Source organism: Panthera leo, chromosome D4 (genome assembly GCF_018350215.1).
Source record: "Panthera leo isolate Ple1 chromosome D4, P.leo_Ple1_pat1.1, whole genome shotgun sequence".
NCBI lineage: Eukaryota > Metazoa > Chordata > Mammalia > Carnivora > Felidae > Panthera > Panthera leo.
This window is the reverse complement of record NC_056691.1, coordinates 88,049,531-88,073,752: the sequence shown is the minus strand read 5'-3', so window position 1 is coordinate 88,073,752 and position 24,222 is coordinate 88,049,531. Positions and strand designations below refer to the sequence as shown.

General features: G+C 57.4%; 1 protein-coding gene across 2 annotated transcripts in view; it reads right to left on the bottom strand.

The window, feature by feature from the left end:
* Positions 1 to 1,989: 1,989 nt before the first annotated feature.
* Positions 1,990 to 24,222, bottom strand: part of NCS1 (neuronal calcium sensor 1) — a 47,557-nt gene continuing 25,324 nt past the window's right edge. For both annotated transcript variants that reach the window (XM_042913450.1, XM_042913452.1), the window contains 6 exons: positions 13,829 to 13,967; positions 12,421 to 12,499; positions 10,623 to 10,711; positions 10,254 to 10,331; positions 8,609 to 8,726; positions 1,990 to 2,702 (listed from right to left, as the gene is read on the bottom strand). In XM_042913450.1, the coding sequence (XP_042769384.1) occupies positions 8,628 to 8,726; positions 10,254 to 10,331; positions 10,623 to 10,711; positions 12,421 to 12,499; positions 13,829 to 13,967 (484 nt within the window). In that variant the 3' untranslated portion in view covers positions 1,990 to 2,702; positions 8,609 to 8,627. The remainder of the gene's footprint in view (positions 2,703 to 8,608; positions 8,727 to 10,253; positions 10,332 to 10,622; positions 10,712 to 12,420; positions 12,500 to 13,828; positions 13,968 to 24,222) is intronic.

Here is a 24,222-nt window from a genome sequence, read left to right as displayed (position 1 = left end):
TCCCTGCAGCTCTGGGCCGTCCCCGGGACACGGACCCGAGGTGCGCCTGAGCCACAGGTCCACGGTCCCGCCTGCTAAGGCCAAAAGCCCCACCTGTGGCTCCAAACTAAACGGCCGAAGGGCAAGAAGGGAGAAGGAAGGCCTCGCAGACACCTGCTCCACAGACACCCGGGAATCGATGCCCATGCCGGAGCTGGCGGGATCCGTCACTCCTGACCCTGGGTGGTCCTGGGCTACGAGTCCCTCACCGAGATGGTGCCTCTAGCACTGGGCTGTGCGACTGCTCCTTCCCACTGGGCCAGAGATGCACATCGAGGCTCAGGCAGAAGGCAGGGGAGGAATGCCACGCGGGGAACCACCCCCCCACGCAACCCCAAGCCACCAAGTTCATCCCAACCTGCAAAGTCGCCTGTGAGAAGCGCTCCCCGTGCCTGCGTGATCTGGGGGCTTACAGTGGATGCAGAGCACAGCCCGAGGCCCTGCTGAGCAAGAAAGGAGTCTGGGACGAGCTGAGCGGTCCGGCCAGCGGGAAGGGACACGCAAGACCCGCCCCAGCAGCGCCGCTCTCTGGCGGAGGGTCTGTCGGCTGAGGGTTAATTGGCAGACGCTCTGGCCTCCCGGGAAAGTGCAAAGTGAGAACCAAGGACAATTCAAAGTGAGAACCGAGGGCCAGCTTTTTCTCTCCCGGGTAAGGGGCAAGCAAGGAAGAGGACAGGCTGCTGAGTTCGCCAAGAAGCAGGAATTCGAGACTCAGGCCTGGCCCTAAATAGTCTGGGAGGCTGCTTCTCAGTCCGGGAGCCTTCCCTGGAAGAGGACTAGTTCTGGGCCAAAAAAAAAAAAAAAGACAGCCCGAGAGTCCAGGAGGGACCAGGAAGAGCTGAAGAGAGAACAAAGTAGGTCATCTGATCCCGCACACAACCACCAGTGGCTTCCATGTCCCTGAAGACTTGTGCCAAGAGACAGGAGAGGGCCGCACACCGTGCCCGTGCCTGCTGGGGCGTGGCAAACAGCTGAAGACCGCAGAATCATAAATGCAAGAAACCCAGGCTCACAATGACACGGCCTCGGTGTGGGTACAGGAAACTTCCAGATCGACCAGCCCAAGCCTCCTGGTTCTGCCGCTGGGGTAGCTGGGGCCCAGGGAGGGCAGGGGGCTGCCTGCGATCGCAGAGCAAGGGCCAGCCGCAGGTTCCCGGAGAGGCTCCCTGGCCTCTGACTTTCCTGGTGGCGGTTCCGGGGCCACCCGGGCTCAGTGGCAGGCAGCGTTCCAAGCTTCCTATGAGCACATATGGGCTGCAGCCCCAAGGGACAGCCACTATCGGACTGGACCGTCTGCGGCCCTTCCCTCCTCCCCTCCCTCCCAGCGTTTAAGCTGAGAGAGGAAAGGGAAGGGGAGGCCACGTGATCTACGGGACAAGGCAGGCGGGCAGGCAGAAAAGCAAGTGGGAGAGAACCGAAGGACTCTCTTCAAAACCCACCAAGGAGGGAGAAGGAAACTTTCCTCTGCTCACCGGCTTGCCAAGAGCGTCCTCCCCCGCCGTCTTTCCTTACGCACCCCAGCCCACCTTCCGGGCTCCCCCAGTCCCCAGGCTGCTGCAAGCGCCAAGCAAGAGTGGAGAAGCCAAAAGACGTCCCCTGTTTGTCCTCAGAAAAGATGCTCTGGACCCAGAAGAGGAACAGAAGGGGGAGTATGGGCAGGAAGCGGAGAAAAGGGGTTCAAGAAGGAGGCATTCGGGCTGGGGGAACAGTGCGTTAGCCATTTAAGAAACCCACCCTTCCCCTCTCCAAACATCAAGCACAGTATCTGAAAAAAAAAAGAAGAAGAAGAAGAAGAGAAAAAGAAAAAAAAGGTTTTTGGCTTCTTGGCCGCTTCAGGCCACCATTCTCTCCGGCGCAGGTGGGCGGGGGCGTGCGCATATAAACGGTAGGCCCCGCATCCCTGGGAACTTTGGACACACGAGGCAGCAGCAACAGTTAACAACCAATAAATAAAAGGTATCAATTATATATGTATAAAAAAAAAAACACCTCACTTTCCCCACAAAAAGCACAATACTGTTATCACAAAAAAAAAAAAAAAAATCATCATCATCATAATTCATCATCCTTGCCACGCAGGTGGTCTGGCTGCTCGAGGATGGGACGACAAATAACGCGAATCGGGCAGGCCTCCCCCAATGCCCCCGAGCACACCGTGGCCGAGGCCGTGACTCCCCGTGGCCTCTCCGGCTGCCGAAGGACAGCCGAGGCGGGAGGCAGTCTTCTCTGAGGTCCACGGCAGCCTTCTCCCCATCTGTCAGTCTGTATCTTCTAGGACAGAAGGTGGTTGTTTTTTTCTTTTTTTTTTTTCCCTTTGTCAATGTCTGTTTGAAATAAAAAAAAAAAAAAAAAAAGCACACGCACAGGAGAGCAGGAAGGACCCAGAGGCTGCCCGCGAAGCAGCCGAGGCCTTGGTTTTGCAGGGGGCTGTAGCCTTTTCCGTTTCGTGTCGGTTTCTGGACAAGCAGAGGTTGTTGGCGATTGGAGCCAGTGGCTTCAGGCGGCGGTGGGTGCAGGGCAGGGGGGAGGAGAGCCGGGCCCCGCGGCTCCAGGGCTGCCCGGCTGGGTGTAGATGCGGAGAGAGGCTGGGGGAACACAGGAGGGTGGCGTCGGGGGTGGAGGTGGCCTCATGGCACGGGAGGAGGTGAGTGGTTCCCAGGCATCTGGAAGACACAAGGAGGTGAGACAGGTGCGGGGCTGGCTGGCTGCCAGGGACCCACGCCCACGGAGCCGGCAGGGGAGGCAACTGGAGGGCCGGGGGGCATTCCGTCAGAAGTCCTAAAATTCAGCGTGCGCACCCTCGGATCCACCTGTTTGGCGCTTCGCATGTCTCCTTAAGAGGCAAAGGAGGCGTTTCCCACAGTATCATCTGCGACAGCGACATACAAAGGGAGGGAGCGAGCCAGGGAGCCGGTCGGATAAATGAGGGCGCAGCCCTAGGATCAGATAATTTGCAGCCACGAAGGCCGAGGCGCGGCGTGGCCGACAGGCACAGAAGATGTCCAACAGGCTTCGTCACCGGGGACACACAAATAAACCCCACGGTGAGACACCACCCCACACCCGCCGGGATGGCTATCCTCAACACGCGGGGAAGTCCCAAGTGTTGGCCAGGGCGTGGAGAAGTTAGGACCCTCACCCTTGCTGGTGGCAGTGCAAAAGATGTCACCCAAAAGGCTCCACACAGTTACCGTGGGACCCAGCAATTTCACTCCCGGGTAAAAAAGGAACGAGGTCCTGATACCCGCTCCGACAAGGAGCCTCGAAGACGTTACGCTAAGTGAAGGGTACCGCACGCCAAAAGCCGCGTATGGCTTTTATGTGACAGACTGCGTTCCGATGACACGTCCCAAGTAGGCAAATCCATAGAGACAGAAGGCAGGCTGAGGCTGCCTGCCGGGGGCTGGGTTGGAGGCGGGATGGGGCGAAAGTGCTTAATGGATATGAAGGTGGGTTTTTGCTTCCTTTCTTTCTTTTGAGAAAGAGAGAGAGAGAGAGCACACAAGCGGGGATGGAACAGAGAGAGGGAGAAAAAGAGGATCCCAAGCAGGCTCCACACTGTCAGCACAGAGCCCGACGCGGGGCTCGAACTCGCGGACTGTGAGATCACGACCCGAGCCGAAGTCGGATGCCTTAACTGACTGAGCCGCCCAGGCGCGCCCAGCGTCTGACTCTCGATCTCAGCTCAGGTCTTGATCTCAGGGTCAAGTCTGAAGCCCCGCGAGGGTATGGAGCCTCCTTTAAATAAATAAAATCAAATGGTTAATTTGGGGGTGCCTGGCTGGCTCAGTCAGTAGAACGTGTGACTCCTGATCTCAGGGTTGTAAGTTCAAGCCCCAGGTTACTTAAAAAAAAAAAAAAAAAAAAAAATCTTAAAAAACATTTTTTTAATGCAATGGTTAATCTTATGTCATGCGACTTGCGCCTCAGTATGTTTTTGAAAAAAGCAGCACGGAGGACCGGGCTGCCTGCTACCGTCTGCACGATCCACAGATCCTTCCCGTAACCCTGCTCCACTTAAATCCCAAGTCCCTGCTGCCCCGAACGCACGGGGTAGGCGTCTGATCCAAAAGGGGTCATTTCCCAGATCTGTGTGACATGACCAGAAAGCATCGGCTGGGCTGGGCGAGTCAGCAGCTACGCGGTGGTGACCCAAAGGAGCAGGCAGGCCCCACGGGAGCAGAGTTGGGGTGGCCGCCGGGGTGCAGGTGAAGGGAAGGGTCCTCCCTGTGCCGACCCCGGGGCGCTTGGCTGAGTTTCCAATCCCGTGCCCTGCCTTCTGTGGCAAATCTGTGACCCCCTGTGATCCCCAGCACTGGACTTGCTGCTTCAAACCGCAAACACGATGGAACCCATCAAACGCGTTTAAATCCGTAAATCCGTGATTGGTCCCCTCTGAACGATGTTAGAAACCCACCTCTTTTTGAAAAGCTGGAAGCCAGGAAGAATCGAGTCTCTATCCGGCCTTTCCTTTAGAAATGAGGCTGCAGTAACCACACGGTCGATGAGGGGGAAGTTTCCCAGTAGAGTAAACAACCGAGCTAACCACAAAGAAGGACGGACAGCTCTGGGACACCACCTACTGAATGAATGAATGCATGCATGCATGCGTGAATGAACGAACGAATGAAGGGCTCGTCACCAGTGGCTGCTGATGTCACCAGACCTCACGTGATGCCTGGCGGACACACAAAGCCCCCCTCGGGAGGTGCTCTCGTCAAAAGTGGGTCAAAGTGAGTGCCGGGCAAGCCTGCCCATCTAAGTGCCCATTTCCAGGAAGAACAGGCAACTGAAGAACGTGTTAAAACCACCCCCGGGGGCACAATCAGCAAACCACGAGGTAGGAGACTCCACGGAATGTATTTCTCGACAAATAGCAAAGCAAAAGAAAGGGGAGCGGGAGACATTAAAATGAACGTGAGAGACCTATCAGCCAATTACAATAGGTGGAATTCATTCTGATTCTGTTTCCAAGAAACAAAACATTGAGAGGCCACAGGAAATGGGAAGACTAGCTTAGCTGCAGACTGGGGGGTATCAGGGAATTAGTACTGGGGTTTTTTTTTTCGCTATTATGGACTCTCTATAAAGAAATGTTATCTTGGGGCGCCTGGGGGGCTCAGTCGGTTGAGCATCCAGCTTCGGCTCAGGTCATGATCTCGCGGTTCGTGGGTTCGAGCCCCGCGTCGGGCTCTGTGCTGATGTCTCGGAGCCTGGAGCCTGCTTCGGATTCTGTGTCTCCCTCTCTCTCTGTCCCTTCCCTGCTTGCACTCTGTCTCTCTCACTCTCATAAATAAAAAAAAACAACAACAGAAGTTTTTAAAAAACCCACCTCATGGGGCACCTGGGTGGCTCAGTCAGTTAAGTGTCTGACTCTTGATTTCAGCTCTACTCATGATCTCATAGGTTCACGGGTTCGAGTCCCGCATTGGGATCTGTGCTGACAACGCGGAGCCTGCTTGGGATTCTCTCTCTCCGCCCCTCCCCTGCTCACAAGCGCGCGCTCTCTCTCTCTCAAAATAAATAAATAAACAACAACAACAACAAAATCCACCTTGAGATTTCCAACAACCTACGTGTCCTAAGCACAGGCCTAGGTCAAGTATGGCCCAGCCACACAACAGAATACTACGCAGCTATTAGAAATGATGGCCTCGAACATTTTTACCGATGCAGGAAATATACAGGATCTCAGTTCCTCAGTGGTTCAGCGAATTATGTAACAGGAGCTTATCTAACAATTATGATACATCAGGAATCTGTGAATAAATATGAAATGATGGAACACAAGTTGGATATAATTACCATCCAGTAGGTTTGAGGACAAGCCTAAGAAAAGGAGGAAGGCAATTTTCAGGGCGAGCTTATAGGAAGGTTGTGTGAAAAGTCTGTCATGAAAATAAAGGAGCATGTTTTCGGCCGCCATGTTGCCGGTGAGGGTAAGATGGGTGTCTCCATAAATGGTGTGAAGGAAAGCCAGTGTAGACACAGCACGAAGTGGACTTTGTGCCAAGTTGGGTAAAATATGTTAAAAATGTCTTTTCTTTGGGGACGCCTGGGTGGCTCAGTCGGCTGAGCGTCTGACTTTGGCTCAGGTCATGATCTTACGGTTCATGACTTCAAGCCTCGCGTCGGGCTCTGTGCTGACCGCTCAGAGCCTGGAGCCTGCTTCATATTCTGGGTCTCCCTCTCTCCCTCTCTCTCTGCCCCTCCCCTAGTCATGCTCTGTTTCTCTCTCTCTCTCTGACTCTCAAGAATAAATAAACATTAAAAAAAATTCTTTTTTTAATTTCTTTTCTTGGGGCACCTGGGTGGCTCAGTCAGTTAAGCGTCTGACTTCGGGCTCAGGTCGTGATCTCATGAGTTCGCGTCCCGTGTCGGGCTCTCTGCTGTTAGCACAGAACCCACTTTAGGTCCCCTCTCCCTGTCTCTCTGCCCCTCCCTTGCTCTCTCGCTCGCTCTCTCTCTCAAAAATAAACATAAAAAAAAACTATTAAGAAAATCTCTTTTCCTACTGTTAAGTTGCCAAAAGAAAACAGAAACATTCCCTATAAGTTGTTCATTAAAAACAAAAAACAAAAAAACCAACCGCCAACATATGGTTACGAGCTCATTGTTGCTGGGGAAATACAGACCCATATGTGTTCACAGAAAACCGTGAGACGGAAACAATTAGGGTGATTCCAAAATAATCACCTGCTGTAAAGAGACTAATGACGCCATGTGACTTTTTCTGGGGGACAGAAACATCAAGAACCTCTGTGCATACTGCTTCTTCCACGGCCTGCAGGAGACCAAGCAACACTGTCACGTGACAGCTGCCACGGAGGCTACTGGTGACAGATACCACACAAAAGGAGCCTCTGGAGGGGCACCTCGGTGGCTCAGTCGGTTAAGCGGCCGACTTCGGCTCAGGTCACGATCTCGCGGTCCGTGAGTTCGAGCCCCGCGTCGGGCTCTGTGCGGACGGCTCGGAGCCCGGAGCCTGTTTCAGATTCTGTGTCTCCCTCTCTCTCTGACCCTCCCCCGTTCACGTTGTCTCTCCCTGTCTCAAAAATAAATAAACGTTAAAAAAAATTTAAAAAAGAAAAAAAAAGGAGCCTCTGGGAGATGTGACAGAGGATCATACGCACCGTGGGATCCAGAGACACACACTGGGCTCTTCTGAGATTAGAGAAGGGACTGTGATGATTCCTTTAGAAACCGGTTTGATTACCTATCCCCATGCTGACCCAGTTACCGAGGATTCAGTTTTTGTGAGCGTTCAATTCTTTTTGAATCGCCCCGGACACAAAAACGCGCCCAGCGGTTCTATCTGGGGAATACATGAAGGCTTGTAAAAATAAACTTTTTGTAGGCAGGCGTTCTTCTTCAACATTTTTTTTTTTTTTTTTAAGATCTTATTTTTAGGTATACCCAGCGCGAGGCTCAGACTCACGACCCTGAGATCAAGAGTCACGTGTTCCACCGGACTGGGCCAGCCAGGAGCCCCTCAACCTGTTCTGTGACGTCTCTTCAGTGGAAAAGGATTTCTTGTGTAAAACAGTCACCACCCTCATCATCAGAAAAGCTTCGGAACGGCACAAGCCTCCGGAAGAAAGTATCAGCAAACCAAATCTGACGATACATCAAAAGGATTAGCACACCTCCGGAAGTGGAGTTTTATTCTGAGAATGCAAGGGTGACCTAGCATTCAAAAACCACGGGGCGCCTGGGTGGCTCAGTGGGTTGAGAGGCCGACTTCGGCTCAGGTCACGGTCTCGCGGTCTGTGAGTTCGAGCCCTGCGTCGGGCTCTGTGCTGACCGCTCAGACAGAGCCCAGAGCCTGCTTTGGATTCTGTCTCATGGACCCCTCCCCTGCTCACGCTCTGTTCTCTCTGTCTGTTAGAAATGAATAAACGTTTAAAAAAAAAGTAAAAAATAATAAAATAAAATAAAAAATAACTCCTGGCGAGCTAGAAAGGGAAACTTTCTAAATCTGATAAAACCTTCCAGCAGAAGACCTATACCAGACATCCTAATAATAATTACCGGATTAATTCTAAATTAACTAATCTAATAGTCAATTCTTGAAACTTTTCCCCCAAGACCAAGAGTGAGACAGGAATGCTCATCTTGTCTACTCCTAGGGGGCACTGTGCTGCAGGCCCAGCCAGTGCAAGGAAGCAGGGCAAAGAAACAGATGACGGAAAGAAAGCAGGGAAAGAAAGAAAGCATAGAAAAATCCCAAAGAATCAAAGGCAGACTCTTAGATTTGATAAATGACATTAGCAGGATCATAGATATATGGTTAATCTACAAAACCCCTGTGAATTTCAGGGCGCCTGGGTGGCTCAGTCGGTTGAGCGTTTGACTCTTGATTTGGGCTCAGGTCATGGGATCGAGCCCCGCGTCGGGCTCTGCACTCAGCATGGAGCCTGCCTGGGATTCTCTCTACGACGCATAACAGAGGAGAGGCAGAGAGAAGAGGAAGGAGAGAATGAGGAAGAAAAAGGGAGACAGTTCTCTTCCAGAACGGAGGTGTCCTGCCCCACCCCCCACCCCAGGCCCCAGGTGCCCCTCCACTCACCCCGGCTCTGGGCCGTGGACTATACCAGTCCGTCATAGAGGGACAGCGCCTGCACAATGGAGGGGTCTGCCTTGGATCCCTCCTGGAACTCCTGTAGGGTCAGCTTCCCGTCGGCGTTCTGCAAGCAGAGAGAGAAAGACAGACAGCTAAAGGTGGAGGGACGACCAGCCTCTTAGGAGAGGGGCCTCTGGGCCGGACCCCGAACATCCCCTCCCCAAGCCCGGCCCGGGACTGGCCGAGAGACAGCTTCGAAACAAAGTCAGGTCAGGAGGGAGGCGGTGTCTGTCGCTCACTAGGTAAGAGGGCTCGGGCATCAGACAGACCTGGGCGCTTGCCGGCAGGGTGACCTTGGGCACGTGTCCCACCTCCCCGGGCCCCGGTTTCCTCACCTGGGCACGAGAGATAACTACATGGCTTCCTCAGGGCACCGGGGTGACGGCTCTGGGAGCCTAAGATGTGCAAAGTGATCAGCAGCCTGCGAGCGCCCCTAACTCCACACCTGCTATCACGGCCATTAAATCCCATAAATGGCAGTTAATTCCAAAGGGCTGAGAGCCGAATGCATTTCTCTGGAGTCACTCTCGGAAGGGCATTTAAACGACTCCCAGAGGGGCGCCTGGGCGGCTGTCAGTTGAGCATCTGAACTCAGCTCAGGTCACGGTCTCGGAGATCTGTGAGTCTGAGACCCACAGGGGGGTCTGTGTTGACAATGCAGAGCCCGCTTTGGATCCTCTGTCTCCCTCTCTCTCTGCCCCTCCCCCCGCTCACGCTCTCTCTCTCTCTCTTTCTCTCTCTCTCTCTCCCTTTCTCTCTCTAAAATAAACATTAAAAAAATAAAGGGGCACCTGAGTGGCTCAGTCGGTTGAGCGACCGACTTCGGCTCAGGTCATGATCTCACGGCCCATGAGTTCAAGCCCCGCGTCGGGCTCTGTGCTGACAGCTCGGAGCCTGAGGCTGCTTTGGATTCTGGGTCTCCCTCTCTCTTTGCCCCTCCCCCACTCACACTCTCTCTCTGTCTCCAAGGTAAATAAAAAAAATAATAAGTAAAATAAAATAAAATATTTTGATGGCTATATTCCAAAATCATCCCCTTCCTTTTCAACCCCATGGATTTGATTGGATACACTGAAAATCATTACCCTCAGACGCCCACAGACATCTCCAATATGTCAGAGGGGCCCATGGCAAGAAGTAAAAAAGGTTAAGAATCTTAGTTGAGGCTGGGGCGCCTGGGCGACTCAAGTCCGTTAAGCGCCCGACTTTGGCTCAGGCCACGATCGCACAGTCTGAGTTCAAGCCCCGAATTGGGCCCTCTGCACTCAGAGCAGAGCCCATTTCGGATCCTGTGTCTCCCTTTCTCTCTGCCCCTCTCCTGTTTGTGCTCTCTCTCTCTCTTTCTTTCTCTGCCAAAAATAAACTTAAAAAACAAACAAAAAAAAAAAGCTGCCCCTCTCTTAATTGAGAGAGGAAAAAGTGTCAGGCAAACTTATTTAACACTCTGGGCATTTGATGGGGACAGCAGGCGACCAGTGGATATCTCGGCAGGCCAAGCCACTCCCCTGAACATCCGTGCATTTATAAGGGTCCCCACTGCCGCCCACGCCTTACCTGGCCGAGGACCGGTCTCCCCCCGCCCCGGGCTCACCTTGTCCATCATGGCGAAGATCCGGTCCACCCTCTTCTCGGGGGTGTTCTCCTCCTCGGGGAGTTCCACCGTGTTCCCCTGCCAGGGAGAGACAAGATGGGCGGTGGGTTCCCGGCCAGAAATCTGCCTCCCAGATCTGGGCTGCTTCTGGACGCCGACTGCTCCCCCTCCCCACACCTCCACCCTCTCTGCAGTCTGGCTCTAGAACACTCGCCCCCCTCCGGCCCCACCGCGGTGGCGGTGGCCCCTGCCCGCCGCCCCTCCCCCGGCCAACTCTCGCCCGGGCAGGAGCGCAGCTGTGCGGCCAGGCCCTGTCCCTACATGTGACGCCCCTCCTGCCGCTCCCACCCCGTCGGGCCCAGGCCTCACCACCATCTGGTAAATGGCGTCCACAATGTCTAGCATCTCGTTCCTGGTGATGTAGCCGTCGTTATCCAGATCATAGAGCTTGAAGGCCCCTGGGAGCAAGCGGCCGGGGCTGGGTCACCCGGGAGCAGGGCAGGCTGGGCCACGCCCCTTCCTCCCGCCCCTCAGCCCACAGGGGAGACCAAGGGCCCCGACACTCATCGGCCACGAGGATTCACATCAGGACAAACGGATGGACAGACAGGCACACGCGCATTGACATACACACCATTTCGACTAGGGTTTAAAACCAAAAAAGAAACCAGGGGCGCCTGGGTGGCTCAGCCGGTCGAGCGTCTGACTTCCGCTCAGGCCGCAATCAAATGGTTCCGTGGGTGAGTTCGAGCCCCACATCAGGCTCTCTGCTGTCAGCGCTGAGCCCTCTTTGGCTCCTCTGTCTCCCGTTCTCTGCCCCTCCCCTGCTTGTTCTCTATCTTTCTCTCTCAAATAAATAAATAAACTAAAAAAAAAAGAAAAAAGAAGGAAAGAAAGAGACCAAAAGTAGAAAGGAAGGGGGCTCTGGGTCTGCCAGAGTGGAGGCTGAGGCCGGGGCTGAGTGGGGTAGGGACCAGGAGGACCCCCTAATGACGCACCCTCCTCTCCACCCACAGCCCATCCATCCACAATCATGCTGCTTCCTGCTATGGTTGACTCAGAAAATCAAAGAATACCCCCAGGATGGGGGCGGGGTGTAGCTTTTACATGAATAAAATCCTCCTTTATTCCAAAAAAAAAAAAAAAAAAAAAAAAAAAAGAGAGAGAAAGAAACTGCAGGCATTTCTTGTTACCAACGCAACGCAGTGTCAAGGTCCAGGAGAGCAGGGAGTTCTGGCTCAGCTGTTCCCATCCTCTCTCCAGACTCCCTTTTGCACCCCGTGTTCCAGCTTGGAACTCTCTCCCCCCTGGGGCCTCGGACATGCTCTTCCCCTGCCTGCAACCCTCTCCCCTCCTCCCACCCCGGCCAGCTCTCCCCTGGCCCCAGCTCAGCCCCTGATCTTTTTAAAAAAAAAAAAAAATTTAATGTTTATTTATTTTTGAGAGAGAGAGAGAGACAGAGCATGAGCGGGGGAGGGGCAGAGAGAGAGGGAGACACAGAATCCCAAGCAGCCTCCAGGCTCCGAGCTGTCAGCACAGAGCCCCACGTGGGGCTCGAACTCACAGACCACGAGATCGTGACCCGAGCCGAAGTTGGATGCTTAACCGACTGAGCCACCCAGGCGTCCCTCAGCCCCTGACTCTTAACAGTTCCTCTCCTGTCGGCTCACCTACTCCTTCCTGCCTTGGCTGCAGTTTTATGGGATTTTTAAAAAAAAAGTCCCCATGCCAGACTGACACTCATGAGAGCAGGTGCCTGCCTATCAGATTCCCCCGTGGAGTCCTCGCCTCCTGGCCAGCACATGTGGCTGTGTTGGCCTGGTATCTCTTGGGTGAATGAATGAATGAAGTGAATGAGTGAGACCAGTCGTCAAAACAGTGAATTCCCAAGTGGTGCGGCCAGCGCTGGAATCAGGCCTTTTAACTCGATGCTAAGCTGCCCGTGGCCCGTGTCTGCACCTGTTGCCTGCCCCGTCTGTCCACCGTGCCTCGCTATGCCACGTTTCTCCTACACGGCCACCTCCAGGAAAGTTCCTTTGACCTGGAAAGGCAGGACATCTGTGCCGCTCCCTCAGCCCTGGACAGACGGCCTGGCCCGCTTCTTTGGCTTCCCTCCAGCCTGGGACCAGCCAGTGTGCGCCTGACGGAACCCGGGGACAGGACTTACACCGCAGCTTCTCGTCCAGGGTGCCCCTCGAGGTCACCGACAGTGCCTGGATGAACTCGGAGAATTCAATCCGCCCGTCCTGACAGGAGAGAGGGGTGGGGCGGCCGCAGTCAGCACCGGGTCACCCGTCAGGCTTGACCTCGGGCGCCTGATGGGCAGTGGCAGCTACCAAATACCCCACGGCTAAGGGACACCCAAGCGGGGAGGGTGGGGGAGAAGGGACAAGCGATGCGGGGAGGGGGGGGACGATTACAGATGGGTCAGGCCAGGTAGGAAGGACAGAAGAAGGACTGAGGCTCAAGGCAGAGCCCAACTCCACATGTGATGGGAGAAAGAGCCAGAAGTCATCACTAACACACATACACACACACACACACACCACACACACCCTCTCTGGGCAAGAGTCTGGAAACCCCTTCTCCTCGCTTCAAACTACAGGCTCAGAGGCTTCTGAGGAGCGCAGGGCCCTCAACTGTTTAATCCTGTTTGTTTGGCCAATAGGGAAACTGAGGCCCGGAGAGGGCAGAGCTCTTCCCGGGGCCAAGCAGTGTGACTGTCAGCCTGAGGGCACCTGGAGGAGAAAGCCAGGGCACGACAGAACGGAAACCATCCGAGGGCCCGAAGTCCAGAGTGTGAAATCGAGCTCCGGTAAGTGCCCCGTGAACAGGAGGGAGCCTGGAAAAAATGCAGGCGTGGGCCAGGGTGCTGAGGACGGAGGGCGCCCCACAGCGGATACGCCACAGATCAGCACGGCCATCGCCGGGAGGGGACACATGCTCCCGACACAGAGACGCCTTGGAAACATGACGCTGCGCGAAAGGAGCCAGGCACAAAAGATCCCACGCTGTATGATGCTCAGAGCCTCAGTTTCCCCATCTGCAAAACGGGGGGTATTCAAAGGACGTGCCCCAGAGGTGCTTGGTTGTAAAACCTCACTCAAAACGATCCACGGGAAAAGCTGAGCCCGTGGTAAATATTCAGTAAGTGTCAGTTGCGGCTCTAAATCCTGCTACGGTCCCTGCAGGGATCTGCATTTTCTGCTCGCGTGAGCAAGGGCGAGGCGTGCGTGCGTGTGCGTGTGCGTCTGTGTGTACGTGCGCGCGTGCGCGGTACGGGCGTGCGTACCCGTCTCCGCGCGGCGCAGGAGGAAGTGCGTGCGCCCGGGACACGCGCGCGCATTGGTGTGCATGTGCGTGCGTCAGTGCGTTTGTGTGTGTGTGTGTGCGCGCGCGTGTGCACACGTATGTGTGTTCCTCCTCCAGAAGGGAACATCGGCAGAGGAGTGTGGGTGTGGAGACGCTGCGGGGGGCCTGCTGGAGCCGAGGGGGGGGGGGAGGGGAAGGGGGAAGAGGGGGAGGGGAAGCTGAGCCCTTCCCCCCCGCGCAGGCCCCGTCAATCCCCGGCTCACCTTGTTTTCGTCAAAGACGTTGAAAACAAACGTAGCAAACTTGGTGGGATCTCCGAATGGGAAGAATTGCTTGTAGATCTTCTGGAAGCCTGCGGCATCCAGCTGCCCGCTGGGGCAGTCCTTGATGAAGCCTTTGTACCTGGAGGCGGCAGACCGGGCGAGAGAGGGTCAAAGAGGCGACAGCATCACCCACCCACCTGCCAGCGTCCCCGGAAGGCTGTGAATCCTGTTCAGGGAGACAGTGCCGGGTGGGGGGGGGGGGGGGGGGGGCACAGGCCTGGACACTGTGCAGCACGGGCTCATCCCCCCTCTGCCTCTGGCTAGCTGTGTGACCTGGGACGGGTGACGGCACCTCTCTGAGCCTCGTCCGTACCAGGGGGATAAGAGTCGCCGTGAGAATTAACCTGCACACCGTGCACCTGCCACCCCCCTACCCCCGCAGCCCTGCACTCCACACAACGGGGCTGAAACAAAACTCACCCGAACGAGCTCCCCTAAAGTCACGCTCTTACACCGGGGCACCCCTGCCTCCCCCACCGTCTCCGCTGAGCCCCTGCTGGCACCACAGAGCGGGGGCAGGCTGGCGGTGCCGGTGGTGGGCAGAGCCACCATATGGGGCCAGCAGCCGGCTCCTCCCACATGCTTGCACCCCGCCCCCCACTACGCACACCCCCTCTCCCCCACGTCTGTTCGCGGGGATCGGTGCTAAGAGACACAGGAGCGGGGCAGCAAGCTCAGAGGGCACCCTGGTTTGTCCCCCCCTGTATTCCCAGCGCCCGGCCCAGGATTCTGCAGCTAAGCAGCCAGCTGACCGCCGCACGGCTCTGGAGCCCAAACCCCGGCTTTGCCATTTGCTGGCTGTGCAACCTCGGCCAAGTGTCTTTACCCCCCTGAGCCTGTCTCCTCGTCCCTAAAAAGGGACGGCTGCCACGTCTGTCTTGTTGGCCTCAGATGAGAGGATGATGTAGCATCCTTAACATAGGGCTGGGCACAAAAAAAAGCCATCAGTAGCATGATCTTTTGCATTATGAACTCAGACGGGCTGTCGGAAACCAGTTGGCGAGTCGGCGCCTGGGCGTAGCTTAGCAACCCAGCTGGAGGAGGATTCCTTGGAGGAGGAAGATTCCTAGCAGGAAGGGAAGCCAGCAGGGCATCAGCTATTCTCTGTTCCCAGCCCTTACCTCGCTGGGCCACTCTCTGCAAACCCACTCTCCCGGAACGCCCACGGCGGCCAGCGAGCGAGGCTGCGAGGAAGCCCATTTGAGGGATGAGGAAGCTAAGGCCCGGGAGGGGCCGACTTGCACGTCCTCGCAACCCAGACCGGGGCTGAGGCCATTTGCTCCGAGCCACGGGGTCGCCGAGACTACCACCTGCCCCACTGCTCTGTCCTGAGACCTTGTGAAGGCTCCCTTCTCCCCTCACGTCGAGGGAGAGGACTCCGGGCACCCTGTGCCCGGCCCTGGGAAGTGGCACCGTGGCGGGGGCCCATTCATAGAGGTCGCACGTGGAGAGGCCGCTGCCCTCCCACCCACAGGGCACAATCTGAGGGGCCTGGGTGGGTGCTGCACATACAAGGACCTAAAGGGACCCACAGGACACTCGGGGATCGTCAGCCTGCACGACGGACGCCAGATGTTAACAGGATGGGGGTTGCTGGGTGAGGGGGAGGCGGGAAGATGGAACGGGGGAGGGGGTCGGGCCGGGGTGGACGCCCACAGCCAGCAGGAGGCCGTGAAGGAGGCCGGGCCTCCGCGCCCCTCCCCATCTCCCACCGGACACCTGCAGGGAGCAGAGGCCCAGGGAGGCCAGGTCCCTGCTCAGGAACGGGACGGCTGCCCCATCTCGCCCTCTGCCCCATGCTGGGCGCTGAGCTCAGCGATGCGGGGTTCACAGATGAAGGCGCGGAGGCAAGAGGTCGGGTGCCCCTCCCACCGCAGGTACCAGGAAGGGACCCGGCCTCCCGCAGGACCCTCCCCTAAAGCCTCCTTCCCAGCTGGGTGCTCTGGGCCCCAACTTCATACCCGGGCAGGACGCACGGCCAGGGAGCAGGGGCGTTTTAGGGACAAGACCTGATCCGTGACTCCAGGCCTCCTGGCCAAGACAGGTCCCTGGGCAGGAGGAGGGGACGGGCCTGGTGCCCGTGTGGGGGCCTTGCGGGGGCGCGCTCCAGCCACCAGATCACTCGGGGGCGGGATGGGGGCCCCCCCGCAGGCTTCTCACTGCCCCACGATGGATGTGTGGTATTTAAGTGATCCTGAAAGCCTGTTAAAAACAATGGAGAGAAGACAAAAGCCGCTCCTAGAGGGTCCCTGCGGGTGGCTCCTGAGTGGGGGGGCGTTTGCTTGGCTGCAGGAACCCCCAGCGCTGAGAGCAGCTGCAGAGAGCCAGCAGTGGGGGGCCTGCAGTGATAGCTGGGGGTAGGCGGGGACGCGGAGAGGCCAGCCTCCATGGGGAGCCTTTCTGGGGTAGGGGGACCGTCTAGGTACCCCTGCAGAGGGCCCCAGGAAGCCCATCCCCAGGAAGCAACCCCGGGCCCAGCCTCCTCTTGCCAACCACCTCCATATTCCACACCCAGCCACACTTTCTAGAACGTGCCATACTATCTCCGGCCTCCAGGCCTTGGTACCCGTAGGCCCCTCTGGCCGCAAAACACATCTTTTTTCTCTTCACTGGGCTCAGCCACTCACCTACCTAGTCCAGCTCTGACGTCGCTTCCGGGAATGCTGGCCAGGCCCCCCCACCCCTGCCTGCCCCAGAGCCTGACAGGTTCCTCTGCTCCCTCACCCCTTGGGAGATCCCCAGCACGTCGCTATATCCCGTTTGCTTCCAGGTCGTATCCCTGGAGGGACATCCCACTGTAACCTCTCTGGCACTGCAGAGCCCCTTGCGGGGGGTGGGCGCTGGTGTATGATGGGGGCTCAGTAAATGTTTGTCCGAGGAGATGGATGGACGGACGGATGGACGGACGGACAGACGAATGCATGAACACACAAACTGCCAGACAAGGACGGAGTGAGACCCAGGTATCCAGTGCCTTCTTCCTAAGCCCCGAGGACCCTGGCCAGCACTTGAGAGCTTCCTGCAGATGGCAAGAGAACCACTGATGGACTCCCAGCCCTCGGTGGATTGGCAGGGGGCCCAGAGAGGGAGACAGACCGGCTCAGGGTCACACAGCAGCAGGATCAGAGCTCCGGCCAGGCAGAAACCGCCCCGTGCAAACGCGTGCTGGAGCCCTGCTTCCCCAAACGCCGCGCAGCGCCGTTCATCGTGGGAAGGTTGGGGGCACCCTGCCTCGCCAGAGCAGAGATGGGGGGATCTGCTGTCCCAGACACCCCGGTCACCCCACCCTGTGAGCCGTCACGGCTCCAAGGTCACTGAGAGACGTGACTCCAGCCCCCACCCAGGGCCCCCAGCCTCAGGTTCCGACAGGCCCGGGCCCCCCACCCCCCCGCCTCCCCTTGAGACATGCTGCCACCAGAAAACCCGTTCCAGGAGGCCAGGGCCTTGTATGCCAGTCCCGTGTACCCCTCCCCTGCAGTGCCCCTCAGGTCCCCTGCTGGTATAATAAGTGGCTTAGACCAGCTCAGGGTTTCTCCACCCCAGCACCACCGACATTTGGGGTTGGGTGATTCTTGCGGGGGTTGGGTGATTCTGCGCACCGTACGACGTAGGCCTCCGTCTGCTAGGTGTCCGTAGCACCTGCTCCCAAGTGAGGACGACCAAAAGTGTCCCCAGACAAGGCCACGTATCCCCCCGGGAGCAGAACCACTCCAGCGGAGAAATACCGAACTAGATGGCCCGTGGGAAGCCCATGAACTTGAGGGGGTCTACACAAGCGTCTGCCCTTCCGGTGTCTGTGATTCTGCAAAACGACTACCACTGGGGACCTACTGAGAGCCAGGCATACGGCTATGCACTTTCCAGGCACAATTTCACGCAATGGTCCCACTGAGCCCAGGAGGCAAGGACTATTATGCCCACTTTACGGATGGGGAAATGGAGGCTGGGGAAGGTTCCGTCTGGCCCAGGCACAGGGCCTTCACTCAGGACACTTTCTGCTCAGCCCACTCTTCCCCTCCCTCCCCTGCTGACTCCCACTTACCCTTTCATTCTTGGTTTCGGTGTGTGCCTTAGAGAAGCCCTCTCTGGCCACCGCGGACGGAGCCATACTCCCAGCCCCCTGCCCCTGGCCCGGGCCTCGGTGGCGCCTCGTACAGCTGTGCCCGGTGACTGGCTCGTGTAACCCGTGTGGCGGTTACACGGGCATCGAGACAGGGACCACGTCTCCTCACCCGGCCCTGAGTCTGCGGGGCCCAGCCCCGTGCCTGGCACACAGTAGGTGCTCAGTACATGCTGCACGGAGTCGCACAGCCAGCAAATGAGGCAGCCGGCGCTAGAGCCCTCTGCCACACGTCCGGGCTTGCGTCGGATGGGGGGAGGGGGCCGGGATGGGGCATCCTGCCCTTCGAGGCCCGACGCGCTCAGTCGGCCTGCTTTCCTTGGTGCCTTCTGTTTGCTTCCAGGCCCAGGGTGGAAGCCACAGCGGTCCCGGCGTTGCCGCCGGCACATGTCAGACACAAAACCTGTGCTGCTGTCAGTTACCTCCACCAACTGGCAACTGGGGGTGCCCAGCCCAGGCTGGACCTCAGGGCAGGATCTTGGGGCCCAGCCCCAGAATCCCCAGGCACCACCGAGGAAGGACGGCCCTGGGGGCCTACTGCGCAAAAACCCACTGTGACGGGCCACCCGCCTCAGACAAGGGCCCCACGCGTGGGGCAGAAAGGAGTTGGGGATGCATCTTTGGCTTGTACTTATCATGACTAAGCTCTGTGCTTATGGTTCCCTTCGGTCGCACAGAGCACGCAGGGATTCTGTAATATAAAGAAGTTAAATTTTTGTGTTGGAGTGTAAACACGACACAAGGAAGGGCTCAGGCTTCCCCACCGGGCCTGGCTGGATCCCACCACCATCCCTGCCCCGGCTGCCCGGAGCGGCCAGCCGTCCCAAGGGGGAGTTGACAGCAGACCAAAGACCCCTGATGCGCCTGCCGCATCCAGCCACTTAGCCCGGGGCACATACAGGGAGGCCCTTAACGGTTAGGCCAGTAAATTTCACATTGTGTGTATCTCACCGCGTGAAAAAAATGTAATTAAAAGCATTACAGAATGTTCTAGATCAGGCATAAAAATATCAAACACAGGTACGGTCGGCTGAAACACATGTGTTGTAGCAACATGTGTCGGCTGTAACACGACAAATCGGAGATACTAAGAGTTGTTTACATCCAGATACATCAGTGAAGCATGAAATCGATCGGCCGTTATCCACCAAAAAATGAGCGACTTTTTACAAGCTATTGCGGAGGGGGCGCCTGGGTGGCTCTGACGGTTAAGCATCTGACTTCGGCTCAGGTCACGATCTCACAGTTCGTGGGTTCGAGCCCCAGTTCGGGCTCCACGCTGACAGTGTGGAGCCTGCTTGGGATTCTCTGTCTCCCTCTCTCCCTGCCCCTCCCTCTCTCTCTCTCTCTCTCTCAAAAGGAAATAAACGTTAAACAAATAATAAAAAAAATAAAACCCGAACCAAACTACCATCACATCTCCACCTAGGTTTGCCTTTGTCTTTTAAAAACCATCGTTAGTTACCAGGACCTGGTGGATGCTATTTTGTTTCTTTTTACTGACGTTCGAAGAAGACATTTCATTAAATCAATTCTCTCTATACCTGTCACTAGTCTTGAAATCGTGTTCAAGAACAGGGCTCTTAACTCTCTGGGGGCCAGGGACCCCTCTGGGAATCAGACAGAGAGCTACGGGACTGAGCCTGGGAGACAGGCACCGTCCCCGAACGCCGTGCGGGCAGCTTCCGGCCACACGGGCGTCTGACAGGGTTGGCTGTGTTTGGGGGCCAGCTCTTCGACACAGGGCGGGGCCGAAAAGAGAGAGTCGCGGATGCGACAACTGCATTCTTACGCTTCTTTGAAAGGGAAAGGGAAAAAAAGAAACGTGTCATTCCATAGAGCGAGGGAGGCTGCGTGTCACTTAACAAAAACACTTCCCCAGCGCCACCAGCCTGGGCCAACGCCTGTGTCCCCTTGGGGACTCTCCTTCAGTCCCAGCTGCCTCCAGCCCCCCCAGCACTGGCCTGGCACCTAGTAGGTGCTAAACGAACGACTGAGTGAGTGAGTGAACAAATGAATGAATGAATGACTGCTCGCCCTGACACGGGGATCCCTTTCCCATTCAGCTTCTTGTTCTCTGAGACCCCCGAGGGACACCCGGAGGCCCCAGGCTGCTGGGACTTTCCGAACTCACTGCTCTCCGTTGCCATGAACTTGGCCCTGTGGGAGGCTGGCCGCAACTCCCTGCATGCCCGTCCCTCCCTGTCCAGGGTACAGCGCTGCCTGCTGTCGTGGGAAAGGCAGGGAACAGGTGAGTTAACGACGAAGCGTCACCCCCAGCGGCAATCAGCCCCAAGCCCCAGCTGTCTCCGCGGCGCCCGTGATCTTTGCAAACAACCCCTCCCGTTGGCACCCCCGTCCCAGCGCCCCCTGAGGATGACGTCTCTCCTCCTTGCTCTCCTCCCCCACCAGCCCCCGCTGTCTTCGGCTTTGGGGGGGCTGCCCAGGCAAGAGCCGGCAGGATTGAGCCCCCACGGCCTGAGCCACGGAGGTGGAAAGGGCTGGACCCAGACTCCACATACATACACCCAGCCCTGGGCCACCTGGGCCCAGCGTCTCTGCCCTTCGGAGCTTTAGTTTCTTGGGGAAATTTGGAAAATAGAAAATGCGAGAGAAAAAGCTACCGCAACCCACGATGCTGGCACCCAAGGTACCCACGCACCTACCGCCAGCTTCCAGCCGGCTTCCCTCCCGTCTTGTGCTGTCGGTCAGGGCCTGGGGCCGGGCTGGGGGGGGGGGCGGTGATGTGTGCCCTGCTGCCTCTCTGCTCTCCAAGGGCTGCAATTTCACAATCATCTGGAAGGGCCTGGGACCCGCTGCGGTTTCTTAGCCCCCAGTGTGGTTCCTGATCGTCCACGGGGACAAATCATGCTCAGCATGGGAACGGAGACGGTCAAGAGCAAGGGGCAGGGACCCAGGCTGGCCGTGGACCCTGACGCTGGCCTCACCGCTCAGCCTCCAACCCCCTCCCTCCAGGTACAGATCGCGGCACAGCAGCGCAGGGCTGTGCAGAGTTGACCCCGAGGGCAGCGGGAGCCTGGTGCCGGCTGAGAGCCCAGAGGACGCTGGTGCGGGCACCCATTGCTGTGGCCTGGCCCGTGCTCCTGACAACCTGGGCCCGACCGGCGCCGAGGTCGAGTGCTACTCTCGGCTCTGTTTCCTCTCCTTGGCCGGCCCAGGGCCCATCACACAATCACTTTCGAGCCCTGGGCCTTGGGGCACCCGGCTGGCTCCGCGGGTGAAGCATGCGATTCTAGACCTCGGGGTTGTGAGTTCAAGTCCCATACTGGGCGTAGAGATTACTTAAAAAATAAAATCTTGGGGCGCCTGGGTGGCTCGGTCAGTTAAGCCTCTGATTCTTGGTTTCGGCTCAGGTCGTGATCTCACAGTTGTGAGATCGAGCCTTACATCAGGCTCTGTGCTGGGCAGAGCCTCTCTGCCCTTCCCCTGCTCATGTTCTCTTTCTCTCTCTGAAAATGAAGAAATAAACTTAAAAAAAAAAGCCTGGCCCTGGGTTCTCTCGCTGCCTAGCGGCTGCTGAAAGTCAGCACAAAACAAGGTGATCCTGTACAATGCTGGAGAAACAGGGACTCGGTGGTCAGTGCGGGCCTCTCCGAAGAGACGCCAAGATCTGGGGGCAGAGGGAACAGCAAGGACGGCGGCTCTGAGGTAGGAATGAGTTTGGTGTGGCTGACGGACAGCAAGTTCAGGAAGTGCCCGGTGAGGCCGGGGGAGAAGGTGGGGTGAGAGACCCTGGGGAGCCCCAAGGGCCAGGGAAGGGGCTGGGGCTTTATTTCGAGGGCGGTGGGAGGCCCTAAGGGGCTTTAAGTGAGAGGGTGGGGTGTAGAGAGACAGACAGACAGATTGGAGGAAGCCGGAGCCGCTGTCCTGGCTGGATCCGTGCAGGCACTTTGCAGGTGGGACAGGAAGTGTCTGCGGTGGCCCTGCGGATCTTTGCATGCCCCTCCCCCTGCTTCCCCACCCCCACCCAGACGGTCCAGCCCTAAACTGTTTGCTGCCCTGGGTGGACTAGGCCTGGGAACCCCGTGTTTTCCCAGGGAGGGCAGGGCATCGGCACATTCCCCAGATGTTGGGGGCCCTGAGAGCTGGCTGGAACAGGAAGGTGCTGGCTGGGGGCTTGGTGACAAAGGTCCTCTGAAGATGGGCCAGGGCGCTTGGGATCCTACCTGTTTCCTGAGCAAAAGACAGAGGGAACAGTGGGCCACCCACGGCCCCAGCGAACCAGTGACGTTCAGGGCAATCGAGGGATAATAACATGCGTTTGTTTTGTGTGCCCGCAACAAGGACACTGATGGCCCTGGGCACTGCAGGAGACGACCCAGAGCGCCGGGATCTGTGATCCATTACCAATGTCTGCTGTGGGCATGGGTGGAGAGAGTGGTGGCAGGAATGTCCCTGTTTAACAATCCCTGGTCTAGCTTCGCCCCAAGGGATAGAGCCATTCTAGAACACAACAGTGGGGTGGGTAGTGGGCACCGATTCACCTACCTCCTAACCTCGAAGGCGCCACCAAAATGAACCAAAGGACATGTGTTCGAGGCCCACAGAACTTTCCGGCAAAGCAAGATCCGTTCCGGTCTTTGTAAGCTCTTTAGAGAGAACCCCCTTCTCACAAGGACTGGGTGTCACCAGGCCTCGGGCCCCAGTTCTGTCACGGGAGTCCCAAGAACTGCTCTCCACGGGCCAGCCTCCAGGGCTCTCTGTGCTTCCTCAGGGCCTAAGCCCCCTGAGCCTCTGTGCTTGCTAAGCCCTGTGCCTGGAACTCTCTCCCGTGGCCGAGCCCCTGTGCAGGGGGCAGCTGACACACCAGCTTGGCGAGTGAGCGAAAGTCATTCCGCCTGCCTGGGCCTCAGTTTCCCCGTCTTCATAACGAGCAGGGGGCCTTGAGTCTCCGGATTGCTCTGTGGGTTATACTTGGTGACGACGTCAGCATTATCACCAACACCGCTAACGGAGAGGAGGTTACGAGGCTCTGTTCCGGACGTCTCACGTGAATCAGATCACCTCCTCTCTGCAGTATTCCTATAAAGCGTGACTATCATTACCCTCATTTTCCAGGCGGGGAAACTGAGGCACCGAGAAGCCCAGGAAGTTGTTCAAGGTTGCTCAAACAGAATGCGGGGCACGGGCGCTCAAGCCCAGCGCCCTGGTTCTGGAGCCCACCTGGCCCTGCGTTCCCGGGGGGGAAACACAGGTGTGAGCAGGGCAGGACCCGGGGGGCTCAGGGGCCTTGTCTAGGAAATGCCACGATGGCACACTCCTCTGGGTGACGGTGAGGAGGAAAATGAGGCCGCGTCTGAGAGCTTGCAGGGCACACGGTGGCGCCAGGGGACAGACCCCACCCTCCTCCCTGCCCGGCCCTTCTCTGCACCTCTGTTTCGTTTCCTCAGCTGCCATAAAGACAATAAACCGTGTCGGCCCCCAGGGCAGCTCCCAGGGGTCAAGAGCCATGTATGGGAAGCACATGGGGTGTGCTTCTTGGGGCCTGAGCACCCACTATGGCCAGGCTCTGCGGACACAGGCGTGAAGAGGGCAGGGCCAGCCTTCAGGGCCAGGAAAAGAGGCAGTGACTGCTACCTGCTGTGTCCCCGGCTGTGGTGGGGGCCCCGAAGCTAACCGGAGGGCCCAGGGGTTTCAGGGAGGAAGCCTTGAGGGTGGGGAGATAGGAGCCAAGCAAAGAGGGGGAGGGGTGTCCCCAACAGGGGGGACAACCCGAGCAAAGGTCAGGAAGCCCCAGAGGGCGAGGTGGGTTCGGGAACAGACAGCAATTCAGGCAGGCCAGAGGGCGAAAGGAGTTTGCAGTGAGACTGGAGGGGTCAACAGGGCCAGCCCAAACCAGTTCTCATACCCACATAGCCATGCCGGAGGCATGGACTTCACCTGAGCTCCAGGGAGGGTTTAGGCAAAAGCCCCTCTGGCTGCCAGGTGGGAAGGAGGGGATTATGTACAGATGGGGGACCCCAGAAGGCTTCCTGGAGGAGGTAACTTAGGTGAGCTTTGGGAGAAGAGAGCTCAGAGAGCCCAGGAAGGTAGGCAAGAAGGGCGGGGAGTTCTAGAAGGGAGATAGGGGTAGACAAAGGCCCAGGAAAGAAGGGCAGGCGAGTTCTGGAAGGGAAAGCCTTGGAGATAAAGACCGAGAAGTAGGATCCTTTCTGGAACGCTCACCTGGGGAAGCAGGAAAGTGAAAATGAGG